Source organism: Falco cherrug, chromosome 12 (assembly GCF_023634085.1).
Source record: "Falco cherrug isolate bFalChe1 chromosome 12, bFalChe1.pri, whole genome shotgun sequence".
Lineage (NCBI taxonomy): Eukaryota > Metazoa > Chordata > Aves > Falconiformes > Falconidae > Falco > Falco cherrug.
In genome coordinates, this window is record NC_073708.1 from 9,408,434 (window position 1) to 9,431,646 (window position 23,213).

The 23,213-nt window shown below is 49.7% G+C and overlaps 2 protein-coding genes across 13 annotated transcripts in view; one reads left to right on the forward strand and one right to left on the reverse strand.

Moving 5' to 3' along the window:
• Window positions 1-974: 974 nt before the first annotated feature.
• On the reverse strand, window positions 975-9,298 carry SEC22B (SEC22 homolog B, vesicle trafficking protein). Its single transcript, XM_055724992.1, has 5 exons — window positions 9,139-9,298; window positions 8,733-8,842; window positions 3,893-4,053; window positions 3,414-3,560; window positions 975-3,021 (listed from the first exon to the last, which is right to left on the reverse strand). Exons 1-5 carry the CDS (start codon window positions 9,211-9,213, stop codon window positions 2,867-2,869), a joined length of 648 nt encoding a protein of 215 aa, XP_055580967.1. The 5' UTR covers window positions 9,214-9,298; the 3' UTR covers window positions 975-2,866.
• A 337-nt stretch (window positions 9,299-9,635) lies between these two features.
• The window catches only part of PACS2 (phosphofurin acidic cluster sorting protein 2), an 83,472-nt gene continuing 69,894 nt past the window's right edge, over window positions 9,636-23,213 (forward strand). For 8 of the 12 annotated variants that reach the window (XM_055724540.1, XM_055724542.1, XM_055724541.1 and 5 more), the window contains exon 1: window positions 9,636-9,834. In XM_055724540.1, the coding sequence (XP_055580515.1) occupies window positions 9,707-9,834 (128 nt within the window). In that variant the 5' untranslated portion in view covers window positions 9,636-9,706. Of the gene's footprint in view, window positions 9,835-10,528; window positions 10,672-23,213 lie in introns of all 12 variants that reach the window. The other 4 variants (XM_055724546.1, XM_055724547.1, XM_055724549.1 and 1 more) reach the window with 3 other exon arrangements.

Here is a 23,213-nt window from a genome sequence, read left to right on the forward strand (position 1 = left end):
TTGGGGGAGCCAGGGCATTGGGAGGAGGTCGGGGTGCCCTCGGGAGGAGCCCCCCTTTGCCTCCCCAGCCCTGGGCACCACGCTGCACTGTGCATCAGCTCCGTGCGGGTACTGCCATCTGCAGGCAGTGGCTCCCGGGCCAGCTCTGGACCTCTGCCAGCACCATCCTGAGCCAGCAGCAACCCAACAGCTACGGTCACCCCTGCTCTGTGGGGCTGCACCCTGCGCCCACCAGGGCAGGGAGCCACGTCCCTGAGCCCACAGGTGCTCAACCAGCCCAGCCCGAGCAAGCTGTCAGGTAACGCAGGGCAAAACCAGCAATGGCTTCTCCTCCCCTCTGCCCCACGCAGCAGGATGGGAACAACAAGCCTCACACCTGGCTGCTCGGGAGGCGCAGGCAGCCCCCAGCAAAACAAAACCCAGCCCCATACCTCCCTCGCACAGAGCACCAGCAGCACCTCTGCCCCACGCAAGGGAGGAAAAGGGATCCTGTACTTTGAACTCACCAAGGGATCTACTTATCAAGTGCTCCCTGGAGCCCCGTGCTGGCCTGCGGGAGAGTCTTCCTTGCCTTCCCCTTTAGGAAAGTGGCATTTGCAGTGGCGTGCCCTGTTAAAACTGACACACACCATGGGGGGCACGTACCCTGCTCCCAGTTTGTTCCGTCCCCCATGTGAAAAGCATCACAACAGAACTGCCCCCACAAAAAAATCTGCCCAGGCCGAGGAGGCTGCCTGCCCGCGTCCTGCGGGCAGAGACACACACTGGCAATGGAAGAGATCGCTGCTATAACCACAGTACAGCCTCTCTGCCAGAAAACGGCCAAGATCATATTTCTCAACTAGCTCTGCCTCCAAAAACAAGCCCTTATCCCAGGTGGCTTCAGCTGTCGGGCCTTTACCCTCTTGTGTCCCTGGAAGCAAAGCAAGCATCCTTTGAGAGCACAAAAGCAAGACGCTGGAAACTCCACGCTTCAGAGGGGATTTCTCAGAAGCGTTTATTTCACTGCTGACACTGGGGCTGCAGGAGGCAACTGCTCACTGAGCTGCCCTTTGCTGCAGAAACGTCACTCCCCTCAATCACAACAATCCACATATAGTTGGTGCCTGCTCACCTTTTGGCACCTACATGACACAGACCTACATCACTGGGATATTCACCTGTTAGGGACACCACTTAAAAAGATTAAAAATAACAATAATGATAATAATAAAGCATTCTACATAGTAACACTTGGAGGCATCATGCAGAAACCAGAGAGTTTTAGACTACATGGCAGATCAGATTTGCTACGCTTTTGGTGGATGAACACTAACTGCTCCCCTGCCAGCCCAACGTGGTGCCAAGCTGGGGAGTCCTCCCAGACAGGACAACGGCTCTTTGTTTCCTACCCTGTGGCAGGAAACATTTCCAGGTCACAGTTTATACTTGCAGAACTACACAAGATTATGTGCTTGCAAAAGGTGCTGAGGAGTCCTGAAACTTCCTTCTGTGACACTGCCTGCTTCCTACCAAACAGCAGGCACGTGAGTGCAGAAGAGTGCCTGAGCTGTGGGGTTTCTTTTTTCTTTTTTTCTTTAAATAAAAACAAAAGCTGACTGGTAAAACATTATTCTTAGCACAGGTGGACCAAAACAATTTTTTTTAAAAAAAAAAAAAAAATCACATTACACTGGAAATATATAGATTGGCCCATAAGAAAGAAGCTATATACTATTGCCCCATAATGAATTTTTCTTCACCTACAGTTTCAACTTCCCAAGTGAGGTAGGGAGAGGGTGACCACAGCAAAAAAAAAAAAGGTGGTGTTTCCAATGGATTCCACTATTTTATCCTTTTGAATCCTTCATGTAAAGTTAAAGTGTTCTTGAAGGAAACACTACCTTTTCTTCACAACAACATTCAGAGTTTTGGTTTTTTGGTTGTTTTGGGTGAGGGAAAGAGGGAGAAAGAAAACAAGCATCAGAGATGAAATGCTGGCAGTTTTGATACATTTTGTAAGGAAAGCACAGTTATAAAAAGGAAGGAAATAATGTAGTGAATCTGCAGATAGAAGGGAAAAACACAGACTGCTAACATAGTCTGCGCTGTGCCCACTCCAACAGCATTGAATTACACACCCTGTTCAAATGGAAACATACCGTCATACACAGCTGTCTGGAGAGGGAAAGTGGACACTTACAAACCTGTAGTTTAATTTTGTAGGAATCAGCAATATAGAAGCCTTTCATTGCCCCTCCTAGTACTAGACAGAATGTATCTTAAGGCATAATTTAACATCCATTTCTTCCTAAAGCAATTTAAAGTGTAACAAGCCAAGATGTCAGACACAGAAAACAACTCAACAATAGCTATTCTGACAGAAGTGAAAGCTATTATATGTACAGTGCAGTATTTGCCATCAAACAGGGGAGTCTTCTCTTAAAAAAAAAAAAAAAACAAAACATAACTGCAGACCCAGATTCTAAAAAAGCAAACATTGCCAACACAAGGAATGTTCATTAGAGTCCAGTTCCCACTAGAGCTACTCAACAGGAGGACGTACAATGTGATTATGCTAAACTGCACTGACTTAGAGCTCCCAGAGTGCGCCCCCGGGTAGGGGGGGCGGGGGCGTGGGGGGCCAAACTCTGCAGTAGCCAGTGCAAACTGCCTCAGAGGAAAAGCCTGTAGTCAACAAGCCTTTACACCTATTGTTAGGCTTCACAAAGAGATATAGTAGTCAGGCGTCACCTAACAATTTCAGGACAGTCCCATATAGGTGATGGTCCTGTGTGGATTCTAATGCACATCCCCCATGAACAGTGTCCTGCACAAATACACCTGCCAGGCTACCGGCTTTCCCTCTTCCGTGACTGCAACCGGCTCACAGCCACCAGAATCTCACATAAACGATCAACATGATAAAAAACACAGCTACGGCCGCAAGCTTGGCGTAAGTGGAACGCATGTTCAGATACTTCGCATCCTGGCGGTACTTCTTGGACAAACTGGACAAGTTGTTGGCCTTGGAATCAAGAGCTGTTAAAGGGAAAGGCGAGCAAAGTTAATCAAGATCGACCCAACCAGGTGTTCCCCAAATGTTACATTAACTGTACAAGTTTCTCTGAAGCAGCTGGAAGCGCAGTAGTTTCACAAGGCAGCTTGGCCTGTGCCCATGTGCAGTGCTCTAGTGCTTGTCCTGCTGGGATGAAAGCCACCCATGCCAGTGAGATGCTGGTCTCGCCCAAAAGAAGCACCAGCACCTGCCAGGTGCTTCAGGATGCAACCCACCCAACCAAAACACCTACTGAGTTCATCGCTTTTCTCAGGAAGCTCAGGGATGAGCAAGCCCTTCCCTCCAGTATGCTCCACCCACAAAGCCGACCGAGGGGACAAGGAACCCTATGCCAACCACCGGCCATTCCCTGTACCTGAAAGTGCCTCTCCTCGCTGTAAGACTTCCTCGATGTTGGCCACCATAATCCTCTGCACATCTTGCAGCTCTGTATTGATGGAGCCCAGGTTCCTCCTCGCGCGGCTATCAATGTAGAGCTTCTTGGTTTTCTGGATGTAGGTGTCTGGAACAAGAGGGGGCTATCAGAGGGAATCCCACCCAACACAGAGCAGCCTGGCTGCTGGAGGAGTGGGAGTATTGCTGAGACAGCCAGCAGACTACACGCAAATATATTCACTGGAGCAAGGACAAGAGACTTAAAGCAGGAAATCTGAATCAAAGGACATTTACTTTTTCCCCACCACTGCCCTATTCTCTTGCTCAAAACACCCACTTCCCTAGGGCCAAGAAGAGGTTGAACTGTCAATTCCACAGACCAGGCTGGAGAGGACCCTGTGGCTGCCGCTCCCCCCCAGTTACAAGTTTCCTAGCTAGCCACAGCAAGAGGAACCTCACCAAATTCAATGAAGGAATAGGGCCTGGAGACCGTCGGCACCTTCTTGCCATGCTGCTCATCAAACTCTGAATGCAAGTCTTCCAGATACGCAAAGGCCAGTTTCTTGGGGAATGCAGCTTCACACAGGACCAGGTAACAAACACCTTTCTCAATGATGTAGCTAAAAGAACAGCAGAAAAGAGCATTAATCTCTTAGTCCTGAACCTACCCCATCAAACACCACCCTGCATACCTTTATTCCTATGAGGCAATGAAAACTGGGTACAGGGACTTCAAGTCTGCTGTGTCTGGATCAGGTGTAAACCCTCTGACAAAGTGATGGCTTATTTTTCTTTACCTAAAAGAAATTTTCTTGTAGCCTCAGACCCTATACCCATGCCAACAGCCCTGAACTTTGACTTCACTGGGACAAAAGTTGGCCTGTGAATATCATTAGCTTACCAAAATACCAGCAACAAAATGATTATAATTTTGGAGTAAAAAAATGAGAGGACACTCTCCCTCCCTCCTGCAGTCAGGAATAGGGGAGCACAACAAGTCTGCCAGCAGAATAGAGGGGAAGGTGGCCAGCACAGCTCTAAGACAACGCAGCACAGCCAAGAACCTGAGGCCCACGAAAAGAAAGCTCTGCCCTGAGATTAGGGGATGCAGAAGAATTTGGTCTCAGCACGCTAAAAAGCCAGTTGGTGACTGCCACCTCCTGCTTTCCATTTTGGAGGGCTGGGTACCCCCTTCCCCTCCAACAGCAGCCTGTTGGTGGGGTGTCTCACTACCCACACACGACCTCAAAGGCAGCTGGGGAATGATATTAGTGCTAGACAGGTTCTGGTGACCTCCCCTGCAGGACTGCCATAGGTGAGCATGGCTGTGCTACCAGTTCTTTGGCTGCAAATGTTAGGAGCTCCAAAACCTGCGCTGAAGCACGCTGCTGTGTAATGCTCTTTGGTTTGTCCTGCAGCTGAATGTGAAGGGCTGCTCTTCTCCTCCCACCACCCCCATCCTCATCTAATTCTTACTGGTCCACAGAGGTTAGTGTTGACCTTGTTTCAGTGTGAGCCCCAGTGCCTCCATCAGCACTGGGACTAGGGGCTTTTCATTACAATTCAGCTAAAAAGCCTACTGAAATAAGGGATAAGATAGAACCAACCTTGTGATTATTTAAGCTTTGCTACAATGCCTACAAAGTCCGCTGCTGCGCATTCCCAGCTGTGTTTGCCTCCTTATTTAAGCCAACAGAAAAAAAAAGGCAACACTATTTCCACTGAAACCAAGAGAGTAGAGATGGTACATAGCCCTGCATACACTTCTGAATGTTTATCGGTATTATTCAGGGTGTATGTTACCTTCCTTTGACTTTCTGCATAATGCCATTATGTAGCAGTCTAGTTAGCATGAAGATTAACAGCGTATTAAAGAATTGACCCAGTTACGAGTGCACCGTAGTTAAATAAGTAGCTTAAAATTTTGTTAATAGGCACATCAGGCTTACAAAACTATTTCCTTCCCCTCCCCACTGTTTTTCCAGATACTCAACAGGTCCATTTCTCCTGCCCCTATATGCTCTGTGTGCAAATACTGCCAACCTTCAAGTAACAACTCATCCACCTCAACCAGAAGCCAGAAACTCCAATCACTGTAATCCATTCCACAAGCACGTCCCCACGAGCCCATACTTTTATTCCTTTTTATGTCCCTCAGCTTGGGCAACATCAGCGTGTAAGACTAATCCTACAGTATATCATGCCTTTGTTCTTCCCTTTACCCTTGGAGACCTGCTTGACAGCCTGGAGTTGCCACAAATCATCACCTGGAGCTTGATTTAGTCACTGTCATGAACAGCAAGACCTGAGAAAAATCTTTTGAGATAAGAGAAACTTGTATCAGATAGGAATTCTGATAGTACTGCCTCAGAGCCAGAGCAGCACCTCCAAGATGAGAGCAGCCTGAGGAGCATGTCCCGCCGGTACGGCCCTGTTATCTCTGCTCAGGCCAGCAGGTCCTGCCTGGAGCTCTTCAGCTGTATCTCCCACCTGCTCTTCCCACGATGTGACATGAGACACGTTGGATTTAAAGTTGACCTGTCAGCATCACAGAGAGCAAGCACACCCCATCCTGTCCCAGATCCAGACAATTTGTCAGCCGCAGTTCAACCTCAGAGCAGAGTTCCGACACAGCTGGGCTTCTCAGTTTCACGCTATGTGTGTGCCTCCAAGCATCAGCGCAGCACCCAGTTGCCGTCTGCTCTGCACTGTACACACACAAGGGACAGGCAATGCTACCTGCCACTGCTAACTTCTGTACTCCAGATTTCTGCGCACCAACTACAGCCAGTAAGTTTCTTACGATTACCTTGAACGTTTTCAGAGAAAAAAGCTTTACCCTGGTAACAGTAGCAAAGGCCAAGGGTTGTTTTCAACATGACAGGTATGAGCTACTTCAGCCATTCAGCAGCCAAAGGTCACCTGCTGACTGACAGCACAGCAGACTGCATCGCTGCTCCCGTACCTGCACAGCCGCGTACGCCAAGTGCTGCAGCTGCAAGGGTGACACAGCTTTTGGTGCCAAAGCCTACACATTACATTTGACAGAAATCACCTCAGTGGTCATAGTTTAAGCTTCACATTTCAGCAAGACTAGGCTCTTCTCTGAATTGATCAAGCTAAAAACGTTCAATACCACCTCAGCAAGTTCAGCAATACCCTTAGCAACACTTCTAATTCCCGCACCACAAAGTGCTCTACCCTGGTTTGTGCTGCCCTCAGCAGTCAGAGCTCTGATTTGACAGAAAAAAAAATGGTGTGCTGCATTAATGAACAGCATGGTCATCAGCCACCACTACTTTACACTAAATCTCAAACTCCCCCGTTTCCTCCCTTTCCTGTACCATTATCACACGTTTCATAACATTTTTTGATTGGAAAGTATTCTTTTCATGCAAGCCCTTGCCTTAATTTTCCACCTTACAGGAGGCAGCCGTTGAGTGCTTTGCAGCAGCAGCTGTCAATTGCCTGTGGAACCTGTTCAGGGAACTCAACACAGAAGGAGGAACCCTCCTTGCCCTGCCTACCTGCCAGCCAGGTGCCCTGGCTGTTTCTTTAACAGCTGTGTCAAAATATGAGCTTGCCCAAGCCCTCCCACCTCGTCAGTGGTGACATTACAGGCACTGTTAAGAGGCTTGGATTTCCTGGGCACTGCAAGCGGCACAGCCTTCCCAGACATTGCTCTGCTCATGTCATGGAAGCAACACAGCAAAGGACTTACTAGGATCCATACAGGCTCTTTCCCAAGGCTTCACTGAGAGTCAGAGCTACACCCATGCAGTGCCACGGCAACATTTAAAGCGAGGGATTTTTTTAAATTACAGAGTTTTAATTACTAAAAAGAAGACTATGCAGAGCAGCACTTTGCAGTTAACTCTGACAACCACACCCAAACCCGACAGGAGATAGGGATGGCCAGTCTATTTAAATCAGGGCCATCCTCAGACCACTATGACTCCCTATCAAAGGCAACCAGAAGCCAAGAGAGCAGACATAAAAAAAAATCTTGTTGCAGTCATCATATGTAAGCCAAGCACAAGAAAAGCTGCTCTGAAAACCTCATGGCTTTTGCCAAAGACTGCCCTTACAAAAAACTCCCGTTCCTGTCTTTTCATGTCGCTGAATCTCTGAAGAAAGGGACAGGGCAGGATAATTGCTCAAGGGCCCTTGTTATAGAAACAGAGACCTAAAGGCAATCTTGCCTTGCATCCAAACTGCATCTCCCGTGCACCCACCCATAAACACGCACCTGGTCACCAGGGCTTGGGAACTGAGAGGAAACTCGCTGCTGGCAGCATGGCAGAAGCGGTGCCAAGTGCGGGAAATCTTGGTCCATTGCTGGCAAACCTGCACAACTGTGCCTCAGCAATCTCACGTGGCAGCTGATCACAGAGACTTCTAACAATTATTCCTGCTAATAGCATAGTTCTGATTCTTGACAAGATCTTGGGCTTGATTAAGTTCTCAAGTATTATCCTGTTAGGTAATTACATGTCATGTAAAGAAGCATTTACTTTCTCAAACATAAGTATGCTCTCCTGCCTTTCATTGACTGTCAGTCCTTCCTCCATTTACTTGCCTTTCCAGTTCCCTTGCTATTCATTAGGGATGACAGATGTCTGACCTGCACGCTCTGTAAATTTTCATTATTTTATATTCATGTTCCCTTGTTAATGTACTACTGTAGAAAGACAGAAATGCTTTTAAGTTGACAGTTTCCAAACAGTTTAGGAAATGAATTAAACACATCCAATGCATTTAGCAACAATAAAACTGAATCTACAAGTTGAAAGAAAAAAGTTTATCAGATAGTAAGGAAATAATAAGAAAGAAATAAATCAAAAACGTTCCATGTGCTTTTAACACACTGAAAGCTACACTCCCACGGGATACACACGCCAAAGTCTTGCGCAAGAGAAGCTCATGGGGCACTGCTAAGACTGTTTTTACAAAAGACATCTCTTTCTAAAGACAAAACAAGACACGTAAGGTACAGAAGATGCACTGTAGGTACCTTACAGGGTGCAAACAAACAGAAAAACCTTAAAGGGAACAGAACACACATCGTCTTCAGCAAAGACAGAACTGTGAAACTGGCTGAGAAACAAGTGCTGGACAGCAGGGCCAAGAAATAACTCACACACTCTCCCCTTCAAGCAGCTATTGTACACTTCAGCTGGCAGGACAGACAGTTGAATAACTCGCCATCTCTTGGGCAGCGCAGGCTCTCACAAACCCTCACCCTGAGCCAGAAGTGCCATCACAAGCCAGTTCCCCCATCATGCCCAGAGGTACTCACTGGAAAGCCATGGCTCCTGCCTCGAGAGTACACCTCGTGGGGGACTGCTCGTTCAGCTTGCGGAACAGCTGCTTCGCTTGGCTCTGGTACTGCTGCAGATCGCGGCCCGACTGAGAAGGGAGGACAGACTGTTGGGGGCGGCTGCCACCGGAGACGTACCGCCCGCCCGCAGGCGGGGAGGCTCCGGGGGGTCCCGAGCTCAGCCCGAGGGAGAGCAATAGCCCCACAGCGCAGAAGCGGCTCGCCGCCTCCCACCCGCGACCACCGGGCGGGACACGCTTGGGCAAGAGCGGCCCGGCACGCGAGCAGGGGCTGCGAGGGTCCGGCTAGGCCGCCCCCGCCCGCTCCTCCCGAACACAGCGGGCCGGACCCACCGCCCGCGCCCCCCGCCCCTGCGCCGCCCCACCTGCTCGTCCTCCTGCATGGAGGCGGCCAGGGGGAGCCCGTCCGCCACGCGGGCGATCATCGTGAGCAGCACCATCTCCGCGGCCGGCCCGCCGCCGCTCAGCCCCGCGCCCGCCGCCTGCCCCTGCCACGGAGCCAGCCGGAAGCCGCTGCCGCAACATCCGGTCCACCGCCGACACCGCCCGCACAGGCGCTTCCGGCCGCGCTACGAGGAAACCGCCCGGCCGGCAACAGGGCCCCGCCGCTAGGGGGCCGCGGCTGGGGGCCGGAGAGCTGCCGGAACCAGGCACCAGCACGCTGCCATCCTGGCCGCGCCCCCTCCGCAGCACCGCGCCCCCTCCCCACTGGAGCCCCGCCCCCTCGGAAAACCACGCCCGCACTTTAAAGCCACGCCCCCATCCCCTCCCTAGCCAATGGCTCCGCCCCATCGAGAGACCCTCCCGGGAGGCACTTGAGGCCCGCCCCTCGGAGCCCCGCCCCCCCGCACGTGACACTCCCCCCGCCGGGGCGGGGCGGTGGCGCAGGCGGCAGCGGCGGCGGCCCGGTGGGCGCGCGCCAGGCCGGCAGCCATGGCGGCGGCGGCAGAACGGAGCCGCCTCAGCTTCCCGGGCGGTGCCGGGGCCCTGGGGCGGCCCGTGCCTATGAACCTCTTCGCCACTTGGGAGATCGACGGCTCCAGCCCTAGCTGCGTCCCCAGGTAACGGCGGGCGGACCGCTCCCCTCCAGCGGGCAGCCCCCGGCGCATCGCCGCTGGATGCGGGCCTCCGGCGGTGGGAGACCACCGCCCAGCCGCGAGGCCCCGGGGGCTGCTCTCTCGATCCCGCTTTCCCCTACAGCTTTGCGGTCCTTCCCTCAGTATGAGGGTCCCTTCCCTCCGCTTTCGGGTGTCCCACCCTTCCCCGTTACACAGCGGTGGGCAGGATTCCCCCGACCCCTCCGGGGGGCTCTGGGGTGGGGAGGGTGCAGGGACCCCCCAGCCCTAAAAAAGGAGGGGGGGGAGCTTAAGCTGCTGTCCTCTGTCAGCCCTGCGAGGGAGTCACCTCACGGTGGGAGAGTGCCGCCCCTCCCCAAAATAACCTGGGGGGAGGGGGTGTCGGCGGTCGGGTTTGGGGGCCCTTCCCGGCCCGGGTTGTGCCCCCCGAGCCCCCCCGTTCCCTGTGGGCTGTCCCGTTAACGTGCCTTGGCCTGGTAAATGCCCCGCTCCCGGCTGCCCGGGTGGGCGCCGGTTTCTCTCCAGCTGGCGTTTCACCCGCTCCCAGGCTCGAATCTTTCCCCGCCTCTGGTGTGCATTTGGGTGCCTATAAACGCGCGGGTGAGATCCCTGCCTGTGCTTTTTTTAGCCCACATGGGAGGGATCCCTTTTAATTTTTATAAAATTTGTGCTTTTCAAGTCTGGCTTTAACAGAACGCCTCTGAGGATTTAAACGTGCTGAAGATGAATCTTTGAAGAGCTCCTCTTTCTCTTTTCTTTTTAATGGGAATGCAGCAAGTGAGGAAAAAGGGAACAGAGCCATCGGGCTGACCTCACAGGAATGTAAGGCTTTGCAAGCTTTACAACCCCCCCAAATCCCTCCGTCTTCTGCGCCATCCAGATAGCAGGTTGGACTTGATGGCCATGCCCCTGTCTTGTAGGGCTAGCGGCTTGCTGTGGGGCTAGTAACTATCTTAGCTTACACGTTACCCACAGTCGTAGGGCTTTGACGTTGTGGGCAGGAAGATAGTGTGGGGCAGAGGAGAACCCGAGTCCTGCAGGTGCAGATGGTCTTATCTGTGCTGAGAGCGCTTTGGAGTTCTGTCGGGCAGCGACTTTCTCCACTTGTGTGTTGCTTAGCCTTCCTTCTCCGCAGCGGGAGGTCTTGGAAGGGGACTAGCACCGAGGGGAATGTGCCCCTCTTCAAGGAAACCTTTTGCTGGGGAAGGAGTTGCCTTCATGGGAGAAGCTGGAGGGCAGTTGGTGCACTTGGAATTTTTGCAGCAGGTTCCAGTGCGATTCACATTGACCCTGGTGGTGTACAGAGGACACGGAGGCCCCTCTTGTAACGCTGTTTTGAAAACTGTTCTCTCCATTGCACCCTTGACTACAGGAAGGCAGTTGGGTTCCCATCTCATCCAACCTGGTAACAGTGGCTATTAAACTGAAATAAAAAAACAAATGTCCATCGCTGTCAAGGACTTTTAGTTCTGCATTACCATTTGTGCTGATAGTTGCAGATCTGAAAATGTGCTCACAACTAGCTTGCTCGTTTGCAGATCTGTAGATGACCAGAAAATGCAGTGTAAGGACACTGGCCCTGCCTTGATGTGGTAAGGGATGGGGTGCATCTGCACAGGACTCGGCATTTAGGCTGGGGCCTGGGTGCTTGAACTGTGGTGGGCAGCAGATTGCAGGCAGCTGGTCGAGGTGCCTGCAGGAATCTGGTGATGCAAAGGACACATGGGTATCTGGGCAGGTGGGGCAGAACTGGGGCTTGAAGAGGGAAGTTTTGGAATTACTGAAGCAAGGGATGGTGAAAGCACTGATTGCATGCTGTGGGGCCTGAGGCATCGATGGGAGAACTGGGGCAATTGGGACCTTCTAGGAACATAAGCTTTTGTACGAGGGAGTTTGTGTGTAGCAGTGGGTCCCTCTGGTTTCAGCCCTGTTGTTGCTGTCGCCTTTGCTTGCCGTTCCTGGCTGCCCTTTTCTCGTAGAGCCGGGGTGGGGAATAAGCAGACATGCAGCTGCCGCATCTGCTGCTGCTGACCAAATTAGCAGGTCTTGCCAGAGCCCCCCTGGACGCAGGCTGCCCCACATGGGCTGGGCAAGCGTGCGGGGGCTGCGCACGGGGTGCAGCGTATGGCAGACCTGCAGCTGTAGCTGTGGCTGCCAAGTGTTTTTACTTAATTTGAAGTGAAGTCAGGAGCAGCCGAGGTTGCGGCTTCTGCAGCGGTGTTAGCCTGCTAGCATGGTGAGGTGTGTGCTATGCTGCATGTGCTGGGCAAACACTGAATTCTGTAGCAGCAGTGGGGGGGGATGGGGGGCAGAGCCTGGACGCTCAGTTCTGTTTCTAATCATTTAACATCGTGTCTTGTGACTGGGTCAATGTTTTGCATTTCATTACAGGCTCTGCCACAAACCTCTGTCAGAGAACGCAGGAGTTTGAAAACCTTTAAGTCATACTACTGCTTCTGTATTTTAAGTTATTGTAACGATTTTTCCTGTGGCACAGCAGCATTTAAGATTCTTTGTGTTAAAGCGAGAGAGACTGCGATGAAAAGTGTTCTGTGGGGAAAACAATATTCAAAACGAGTTTGTTGTTCAAGCAGAGATCTGTTGGGACATGAAAGGAGGATGTGGAGGAGAGTGGGCCATGGTGTGTGGTCGAGTACTGTGGAACTGTCTTGGGCTCTCCTGACGTTTCCACAAGTTCCCCTTGGGGTTTCTGTTGAACAGGACAGGCCTTCCTAGTTGAGAAGGCTTGAACTTGGCAGAAAGGCAGAGGATTCATGGAAAAGGGGCATGTGTTTGGGGAAGGAGTGTTGTTTCCTTCCCTTTTCTCTTTGGTACAATAAATCTTACCCCATTTCTAAGCTGTTTCTGCTGCAGTGAGCTGGAGCAAGAGGGGCTGGGTGGAAGCGGTGCCTGGAGCGGGCTGTGCCTGCATTGCCCCATGTTGTGTGGGTGGGTGTTGAGGTGGAGGGCCTCATGCAGAGGTGGTGTGTGCTTCCCAGATGATGGCTGAGAACTGGGCTGTGGGAGGGAGATCCCTAAAGCACTGCTCTTCCACGCAACTCTTCTTTGGCGGGTGATTTACTGAGAGCCCATTTGGCTTGGGTGGGGTGTCAGTAAAATCTGGAAGGCTGCCTTGGTGCGTCCATGGAGTTTCCTTGTGTGAAAAGGCTGTGTCTAAACTTAGGAAGAGTAATAGTGAGGAGTCATAGCCTTGTTCTGCCATTGTGTGTTTTGAGTGAAACACAAGGTTCGGTGGTGTTCTGCACTGGTGCTGGTTTCCCTTTCTCTTCTGCCATTTGCAGAAATGATTGTCTGATTCCTTTCTTCAGCACATGTAGCTCCTGAGGGTTTTGACCATAGTCCTGAAATGCAAGTACTTTCTTTTAGTCATCCCAGAAACGTGACTCAAACTGCCTTACTATCTGGGCGTAACCGCTACATACCAGAAGGGAGAGATGCCTACCTTTTTCTGCTGTTTCTTCTGTGCATTGAAATGTTTTCCTTTGAGGAACGTTACATTACATAAAGTTCTCCCTACCACCTGTAAAAACTGAGAGTGACCTTTCTGCTGCATGTCTGTGAGAGAATCAACACTTTTTCCCTCAGTTTCCTCACACTGAAAAGTAAGAATTATTCTGTGGATTATTTTTATTTTCTTCTTTCCAATCTCTTGATGAAGCTGTGGGCCTGAATGGCAGGATGTAGTGCCATCCCATCCTGAAGGAGCCTCATGAGGAGGCAGCACCATGAGGAGGCTGTCTAGAGAAAGAGCGGTTTTGGGGGCAAAGTTTTTTTGGAAGGGGGTCTGCTGGAGCAAGAGAAGGTGAGAGTCAGTGCTCCCATTCAGAATGGGTTTCATTTTACGCTACTGCCTTGTCACATCCTTGAAAAAGTTCCTGCAAAGCTTTGAACTGTAAAGTGGAGTGTATTCAGAGCAAACCGCATATGGGGTGGGAGTGGGCCTGGTGTCCCATGGAGATACAAAGGAAGCCTGTGGATAGACCAAGGAAAAGACAGTGCTGGGGATCTGAGGTTGTTTACTGGGCACTGCCTGAGTATTGCACATGTTGGCTTGCCTCTGTAGCTTGCCTGCTGGTTGAGGAAACATGAAGGGAGTCCACACACATCCCCTGGACTTGAACAGGAGGTTGCTGGTGCAGGGATGTTACTGCTCAGCGTGCTGTGGGATGGCCTCGAAGCCTGTGAACTTTCACACCAGCCCTGGTGCGGACGTCCCCAGGGGCAGTGGGAACTCATTGGAGTGAGGCTGTGGATTCACAGCAGCCAAGTGGATCCTAACAGTTTGCCCATGCCCCAGGGCTCCGCTCCCTGTGCCAGCTCCTATCTTCTTCCTCTGATGTATCTTGCTGCCTGTCAGTTAATGAGTTGCAGTGGTTTGCAAAGAGGTCTGCGACCACGTAAAGGTAATGGCATGGGTGTGTGATCAGGGGGGATGCAGTGAGGACTGCTGGGGCATGGAGCCACTGCAGCAATCTGCATGTTTGCACCTCTGTGTGGTGTTAATTCCCTTTCCCAGACTCCGGCTGAGGGGGTTGTGACCTGCGTCAAGTCCACGGCTGGCTGTTCTCTGTGAGAGTTTGCTGCAGATGTGCTTGGGAGGGAGAGCCTTTGCCCCTTGGTATGAAGGATGTGTGCCTACACTGGGGACGGGAACTTCTCTGGGCCAGTGAGAGCGTGTCCTGGCCTGGCTTCAGCAATGGCAACTATGTGCCATATCGGCAGAAAGGTAGACAGATTGCTAGAATAATAATTATGATCAGGTGATGCTACATAATTAAAAATGCTGATTAATTCAAATAGGGGGAGATGTTAACTTAAATGTATCTTCACCTCCTGATCTACTGGTATGCTATCATTTAGGAGAGAACTCTTGTTTGTTAGGATAACTGCTGGCACGTTCATTGGGAGCTGACTGTAGATTTTCAGTACATTTGGAACTAGAAAAATGTCTAATTACTCAGATGACTAGGTACGTTTCAGAAGTGCTTATTTGGAGGCTTTGTTTTGACTTTGAATAGCATGGAATGTCTAACATTTTACCACTGAAGGAAATTGAATACAAATGAGTGCACAGGACAGGCTTTAAAAAAACCCCACCATTAAGGTGTTGTTGAACATTTGAGATGCATGAAGGAAAGCATCCACAAATGAGCGATGGAGGTGAAATGCTTGGAGTAAAGTGCAGTGGCTTAAACCAACCCCTTTATTCTTAGAGCCAGGAGATCCTGTTTCTCCTCCTTAGTTTTGTGGAAGAGATCAAGACTGAAATGACATTATTTTCGGCAAGATCAGATGATCCCTTAGTGCTCCCCATGTAAATCCTATTGCAGCAGTTACTAAGTTTGTCACTTTGTATGATACTATTGAATGTAATTTGGACTCTTGTATTCAGTGGAAAAAATGTTCTGTCTAGAAGCCGAGTGGTTTGTTGGGATCAAACATCCAGTTAGACCTATTACATCTTTTACATCATGTAAGCTTCACCTTACAGCTGATGTAAGGTGAAGCTTGTGCGTGTCAAGAACAGTTCTGCAAAACTCTTAAAATCTCAAAGTTGCTAGCAAAAGGATATTGGATGGGATTGTACATGGTGTTCATCTGGATGTTTTGCACTTGCCCGTTGCAGAAGGGCGCTGCTTCCTTGCCTTCCAGGAAGGAAGGAAGGAAAGGGCTGCTCTTCCGAAGGGCCTTCTTGCCTTCCACCGAGTGAAGGTGCCCAAGGGACCTTCCCCTCGTGTTCCCTGGCAGTCTGGCCTGTGCTCTGGCAGCCCTGCATGGCCGGAGGCAACCTGCAGCTGCTTGTCCAGGAAATAAAAGCTCTATCGAATGGAGCCATTGATACTCCACCTTTCATCAGCTCTGAGCAGGCAGGTGATTTCTGTGGCAAGCTTGTGGCTGTATCAAATTAGCTATGAAATGATTTGCATAATAGATTAATCAACCAGCAACAAAACATCCCTCTTTACTGCCAAGAAAAGAAAAGCAACAACTCAGCTGTTACAAGAGGCCATTATGTTCCTTGCAACCCTTAATCTTTCTTTTTCCAAGAGCACTTCATGTTTTGGCCTTGCGCAGGAAGCTGGCCTGCTCGCTGGCTTTATTTGCGTCACATCTTGGCAGCTTTTTCTAATTCTTTTGGGCCAAATTTTGCCACCGTTATGGTGACCTTTTCGGGAGGGTGTTTCCTATGGAATTGGTGGCTGGCTGCCAAACGACTCCTTATTGCCAGGTCCTCCATTAGCCTTCGCCTTTCCGTTAACTTATTAAGAGAGTGAAATTCCTCTGGGCCCCTTGTGCTCCTTCAGAACTGCCCCATTTCTGCGGGAAGTTGGGGAGCAGGGAGGCTCAGAGAGCATGTAACTGTGAGCGGGCAGGAACTGGATACTGTATTTTATTTTTCCTGTGCTTCTACCTCCCTGTAATCCAGCCAGATGAATTTCCTAAGCTGTATGGTTCTCCTGTGGCTCCAGATGTGGCAGATGTGTGTCTTTGCTTGGTCGAAGAGTGCCACCTCCCAAACAGTGCTGGGGAGTGTTAGCCCGGATGGATCCTAATGTGCAGATTATAAGAGGCTTAACTGCCTAATTGAATGTGATAGCGTGAAGCTCCTCTCATGGTGAGGTTTAATTGGATTATGGTACTGTACAGCGACGTGGAGGCTTGCAGGGCATGCAGCCAGCTTCACAAGGAGAGAGTAGATCCTGGCTAATCACTCGTTTGTTTAAAACAATGAATTGCCTAGACGGCTCTGATGGGCATGCTGCAGCCAGTAGCTCTGGAGCAGGGATTCCTCAAAAATGAGGGTGGTTGGTGACTACTGCACATGTAGGCCCTGTCCTTGGATCAGTGCAACTGTAGTAGAGGGTCTGCAGATCTGCCTGGTGAGCCCGAGTCTGGGGGAAGGAGGAGGACATGAGCTCCATGTGTTTGGAAAAGTAGATGCATGGGCTCTCTGGTTGCATGCTGGAGTCCGGAACCCGTTTCCTCCTCTAGAACCGCTTCAGCCTTTCCTGCAGCGCTTTGCATGGCTGTCACTTGGTATGAGCTGTGCCTTACTTCTGAGGCAGCCCGACTGTTTCTTTTCATCTGGCAGCTGCAAGTCTGCAGGGCAGTCTGGCTTCCAGTGCTGTTTCTTGCAGGGCTGTAACTGTTCTTGATCAGGAGCTCAAGTGCCGGTGTTGGACCTCCCCTGCTCCAGTGGGAAAGCATTGTAATTTTTAAAGTGTGTAGCAAAAATAAAGATCAGAGCAGCTTGCGTGCTGTGAGGTTTGCTTTGTGGAGGCTCTCATGCATGTAAACTAGAGCTGAGGTCTGCAAGCCAGAAAGGGTGCTGCTGGTTGCCTGGCTTGGGGTGGTGCATGGCGCCTACTGCACCTTTGCAGCACCTGTGTTTTGGGTGCAGCTCCTGCAGGCTGGGTGGAAGTTGCTGTCTGCCTGAACTGCCAAGTGGCCGTTCTTGGGGGAGATTTTGCACTGAAAACTGAAACTGAGTGTTTGTTTTACTGATATTTCAAAAGAGTTTGAAATCTGCATGGTTGCTCAGATCTTATTTCAGAAGAGTTGTCAAGGAAAATAGCATTTGTTCTCCTGTAAGCAGGCAGATTAGCATAAAATATCAACTTTGATGTTGTGCACAGTGTGTGCTGTGCGGTCTCTGTACTGGTTTGGAGAGCTAACTGTTTGTCTCAGATGTTTGAACGTGCTGGGAAATGCCCCCAAGGACAGTGTGTGTTATTTGGTGTCATTTGGGCAGGGAAGAGCACCCGGACACTGGGCAGTTTTGATCAAAACTCGCCCTGTTTCCCGCAGTGATTCATCCTAATTGTACTAAAGTTAAATAAATAAATGTGATCGCTTTGCTGTTGCTGGGAAATGGTAGTTTACCACCTTTTCCCCAGTGCTTTAAGATGTGTGGGACTTTCCCCCTCAAGGTCTTGTTTGGTCGGAAGATAAACCAACTCCCCTCTCTGTCTCATTCACCTTTTTGGCAGTCGGGTGCTCTGGAGCTTGTGGGAGGTTAGTGGAAGGGAGTAGAGAAGGGGGAACACTGTTGTTTAACCAAAACCTGCACAGCTTGCAGGTCCTCCTGGGCCTTGGGGAGGTAGTTTTCTTTCGTTGTAAAAAGGAACAAACATGGCAATCCAGGATGGGTTTTTTTTCAGTGTGTGTTGCTGGGGCTGGAGAGAAGTGCTGGTTTGAAGATGTGAGGGTGTAAAGGTGGGGGAGGAATCAAGTGCGTGCCTGTGTGCAGGGTGAGGTGAAACATGTTTTCACTGATGAGCAAAGCACTTTGTTTTGCTGCTAAAAATCTCCTGAAGAAAGACACTGTCTCCTTTCATCAGACCCCTTTGCTTTAAGCTTGACTATAAAAATCCTTTCCTGCTCTTTATTTTTCTACAAAGCTACAAAGTGTGAGGGCTGGGAGGTGTTTCTCGCTGCTGGTAAGTAAATATCATGTGCAGGAGAGAGATTTCTAAAGGGGTCTTCACCTCTGCAGGGAGACGCATGGAGGGCTGCAAATGGAGACATGGGAAAACCACAGAGCTCCTGACATGGTTCTGGCCTGTGTTTCAAGGGTTTCTCGTGCAGGGCACTCATTAATGACCAAAATGAGCTGCAGTTTGCACATGTGCCTGTCCAATACATGTTTCTCAACAGGCACTAGGCCAGATCTAGATATAGAGCAGAGAATAACCCCTGTCGAGAGATTCTTAGGAAGCCTTATCTATATATAGTCTATAGAAGTCTGTATCCCCTTTCTGCTGAGAGCACAATCTCTGCCTGGGGAATGTGGTTAATGCAGATAGACCCCAGCTTCTGAGAACCAGGCAGAGGTCCACAAGTGTCACGTCTGCCGTGTCCTGTGTGAGTGATCCCCAACATGTCCTGGCTCCTGCTGCGGTGGGTTGCAGGGGGAATTCTCTGCCGAGGGACCCGGCTGCGCTGCCCTGTGCCGTGACTGTGCCATTGTGGCAAGCTGGTGACATGCTCCTGCAGTCAGCTAGGCTTATATGCAGGAGCATGCAGCAGCCGTTGGCCAGAGGGGACAACTGCGAAGGCTGAGGCACATTGTTCGTTCAGAACTGATGGTGGCTGCGCCTTCAGAGCACATTGGTCTGTTGGGAGTTCTCTTTAAAGCGGTGAGATTGTAACTTGACAATGACTTATCATGAAACAGCTATTGCAGGATTTTTAAACCAGTGCAATTCCCTTTCTTGCAGCTGCTTATCAGGGCATACCATGAGAGGAACCTGCACAGCCATACTGCTGCTTCTGGATGAGAAACAATTTGCAGTGCTCAGCCCACCTGCTTTGTCCTAATGCAGGGGGGGCGGGGGGAAGGAAGTCTAGTAGGTGGCTTAGATCAGAAGTGGGACCTCACAGTCAAGGTGGACCAGGCTGCCCTTTCACACAGCAGTGTGGTCTCCTATCAGTTTATGTATGGGTGCAGTTCCACGATTAGGATGTCTGAGGCCATTCCCAGCCAAGCCTTCCTTTCCATATATTATGCTACTTTTTCCAACTGGTGCACCACCAGGTCTCACAGCGGTCCTGGAAGCTGCTGAGGGCCAGCTGCAGAGGAGCACAGCCTTCTCTTTACCGCAGAGAGTTTGCTGTCTACCTACTGTTTTTGCAGTGCATCCTGAAACTGGAGAACTGAGAGTCTGGGGGGCTTTGTACCAGCTTAAAATGTCAGTCTGTGAATAGTTTGTGAGGTTCTGTTGGACCTGCTGGAGGCATGGCTTCTCTTTGGATGTATTTGGCTCTGGGATTGTGGGTCTCGGTCTGTGTTTTCAAAAGGGCAGCCCTGTTTTTCACGCTGGAGAGGCTGATACCTCTCGTCTTTTAGGGAGCTGGTCTGGCAGCGTAACTCTTAACCCTGTTCAGGCAGGAATCTTGACAAGAAGTGCTCTGCCTTTCCTAAGCCCATGAAAGTCGTAGGGCTGTTGGAGGACATCTCCTCGCACATGTTTTTACAAATATAGCAGGATCATTTGAGGTCACTCAGTCTTGAGTTTCTTCAGGGAGAGCACACTTCAGCTGGAGGCTGTGCCAGAGCTAGATTTGACTGCCTCTGGAGGGGCTGCTCTGAAAATGAGTGTCTGTAACGTGGGGTCTAATCTCAAGATAATGCTGCAAACTTTCCAGTTCATCAGATACGTGTGCAGTCTTTATTTCACCTTGTCACACGTGTCCTGATTTCACTGCTGCCTCAATCATGTGAACTCTGTGGTTTGTAACGGGGACACGGACATTACCATTCACAGCAGAGCAACTTAGTTACCCATTTCCCGGCCATGGGGAGCCAGCATCAGTGCTCTTGTATCTTTTTAATGTTCCATCTGTGCAGTGGGTAGTTGTGGATGTAAGACACATGCATTTACCAGTCCCCTGCCTGTTACAGCAAAGCTCCAATAGCTCGGTCACTGAAGAACTCTTTCTCAGATGTACGTGGAGCTGTGTGCTCTTCAGGTAAGGTTATAGCCAGCTTTTGCCAGCTCCTTTAAGGCTGATGGGTCTGGTGGTTCTTTGCAACCTACCTGCTTAAGCTGCTGTCTGCCAGCACCTTCTGCCTTGTGCCAGTGCAAGCGCTTGAGAGTTCACATGGTAAAGCAGACCAGGGCAGGATTTGGAGGGTGGAGGTGAGGAGGTGGGTTGGGTTTTAGTCGGACCGGTTCTCTGCTGTGCTTTGCTGTGTGATGGTCCAAATGGTTGTGCAGGCAGAGTGTGGGGATGAGGACAAACCGGGTAGCCCATTTAATCTAGTGCTGCTGCTGCTGTAAAGTCATGAAGTGGAAGCAGTAAGTGGTTCTGCGTGCTTCCAGTGCATGCACCACATTTCTAATTTAGCAGACCTTCTCTTTAGGCTGGAGAAATGACTCTTAGTGACTGTGAGAGGAGAAGTCCAGCCCCTTGTTTAGAGGCTTGTGTTTTAGCTGCATGCTAGAAGCCCTGGGTGGTCCACAGTTTTGTGTGTGTTCTCCAGCTCAGAGCTACGGAGTAGGTCAAGGGGAAGAGATGGTTGGGGTGGAGGTGGTCTTTCCTTCATTTGGGCTGTAAGGGGAGCTCTCTGGTGGGAAGGTTTTGGGAGCTAGACTTTTTGCAAGGAGATTGTCAGACAGGCGCTTTCTAACTTGAATAATTGACAGTGTAACCAAAGCTACTGGAGATTGTTGGGGATGTAATTGAATCTTTCACACCGATTCTTATGCAAATTCTAACATGTGCTCCTGGTTTCTAATGGGACACCTACAAATACAACTGGCTTCATTCAGAACTCTGCATCCGTGCACAGGATCTTTAATTGCTAATGACTTTATAGTAAGAGCATGAATTGCAGAGCTGTATCTGTAACAATTTCTCAGTGCTGCTTTCACCTGTACACGTGAAGTTTCCCTATAGATTTTTACGTAAGTGCCCTCTGGATGTTCTGGCACATGGTTCAATGTGTTTGGTGCTGAAACTGTCTATTGCCATACTGCTCTGGTTCAGTAACAAAATAAGCTTGAACCGCCTCAGTGCTGTTTTCTTTAATGTGTTGGGACTTGTTGAAAGTAAATTAAATGACCTTGAGTTCTGCAGAAAATAATTTGGTGTATTTAACACTGAGTACAAATAATCTTAAGTTTCTACTCAGTAAGTCTATAACAGTGAGCTGATGAGCCCATTTGATAAGTATTATCTTGGGCTGCTGGGGGAGACTGATGTCTGCAACCTCCTGGCGTAGCTTCAAAATTAAGCTTGTTTTTTTCATAAATGTGCCACGTGGTGATGGAGTAGTTGGTCAAAACCATGTGGGCTTAATTTCTCTAAAATAATAACAGCCTAGAAATGTTTGTTTATGTACAAAATATTCAGCCAGTGACTGTAAGCATTTCCATGTTTCTACAAGGCACGAAGGTAATTACATAATAAGCAAAGATTCATATGGCTTAACTTACCTCCCATCTGGCATTAGTTAAATTGGTGTTTTCATCTGCATGACCTCTTGGGGTGGGGAGAAATGATGAAAATAGAAAACGTGGCTGAAAAAGACCTTCCTAGGTCACCTAGCCCTTGCAAAGGCTGGAGCAGCTCCACTGAACAACCCCTGACAGCAGCTTAGGGCGTGCAACAATTCCCCCTCTGCCATGGTCCACGTTACTTGGTAGGTATTGCAGGAGCTTTAAAATGGTTGGTTTTAGCTGACTGAGGAGTTACCAGTCCTTCATCCGGTCCTTCCCCAGTGTATAAATTTATATTCAGACTAAATAGATTAACTACAGCAGGAAGAGCTTCCTTCTTAAAAGAAAGCTATTGTTAGAGTATCACTTACCATAATTCTAATCCTGCTCTCCTCCCATGGCCCTTTCCACCCTTCCATCTGCCTGCTGATGTACAGTTTGCAGGGTCTGTTCAGAGGTCCTTGGGCCTGTCCTGCAGCCATCCTCTGTGGTCTCTTCCTCTTGGGAGGGCAGTTTTCAGTGTCAAAAGGATCCTTCCAAAATGTCCCCTTTCCTTTCATGAAAATATACCTGCATGCTTTCTACCTGGTAGAAAGATGATATGCTGCTTTCCCGATCAAGTTGCACCCACTGCCTTAAAATGAAGGATTTGCAAGGAAAGCTGAGAACTGCAAGAACTGTATCATATATATTTCATGTTGCTAGTGGCTTGCTAGGGGCTGAACTCCCTTTTATTTGCTCTTCTACCTCTTCCCTGTGCTGTGCCTGAGAGCGTGCCAGAATTTAAGGTGCTCCAATTTCTCTTTCAGGCTGGCGGGATCTGTGTCTTCTTTCTGTCAGGATTCTGCTTTATTTTGCTTAATAGAGTTGAAGACCATTAATGCAGGCTTTGTCCTTGCCTCACAAATAGACTTTAAGTGTCTCCAGGTACTTGGATGAGCTTTGCCTGCTCATGTTCAGTCCCAGTGAGGATCTGAGACAGCTGCTTGCAGATACCAAAGCAGATCAGAGGATTTTTTTTCCTCCCAACATGTAGCATGTAGCCCCTCAAGTGTAAAGCTGCTCACTGAGACAAAATTCTGGTGATTCTTTACCCTTGGCCCATGGGGATGTGCTGGAGGATCAGAAGCCTTGGCCAGTGCTTAGCTCAAGCAAGCAGGTAGTGTTTTTTCCAGGGAGAAGGGATTTCAGAGGTGGATTTTCTCAATTCAGCCTTTGGTCAGCATGCTCCTGTTTTTCTGATATGTAAATGACAGGTCCTGCTGAGTGTCCTTAGAAAACCATTTATAATAAGCTTTTGCTGTTCGTTCAATTGTTTCCTTGTTCCAGGATCGTAACCTAAATGTACATGCAGCCTGGCAGTGCTAAGTGGTTCTGTTTATGTTCCTGCTGCACCTG

Excerpts from the sequence above, each read along its gene's own strand:
- SEC22B (XM_055724992.1), bottom strand. The coding sequence starts at position 9,213 with ATGGTGCTGCTCACGATGATCGCCCGCGTGGCGGACGGGCTCCCCCTG. Across the intron at positions 8,843-9,138 it reads CCATGCAGGAGGACGAGCAG|TCGGGCCGCGATCTGCAGCA; the intron begins GTGGGGCGGCGC and ends CTCCCTTCTCAG. Across the intron at positions 3,022-3,413 it reads GCGAGGAGAGGCACTTTCAG|CTCTTGATTCCAAGGCCAAC; the intron begins GTACAGGGAATG and ends TCCCTTTAACAG.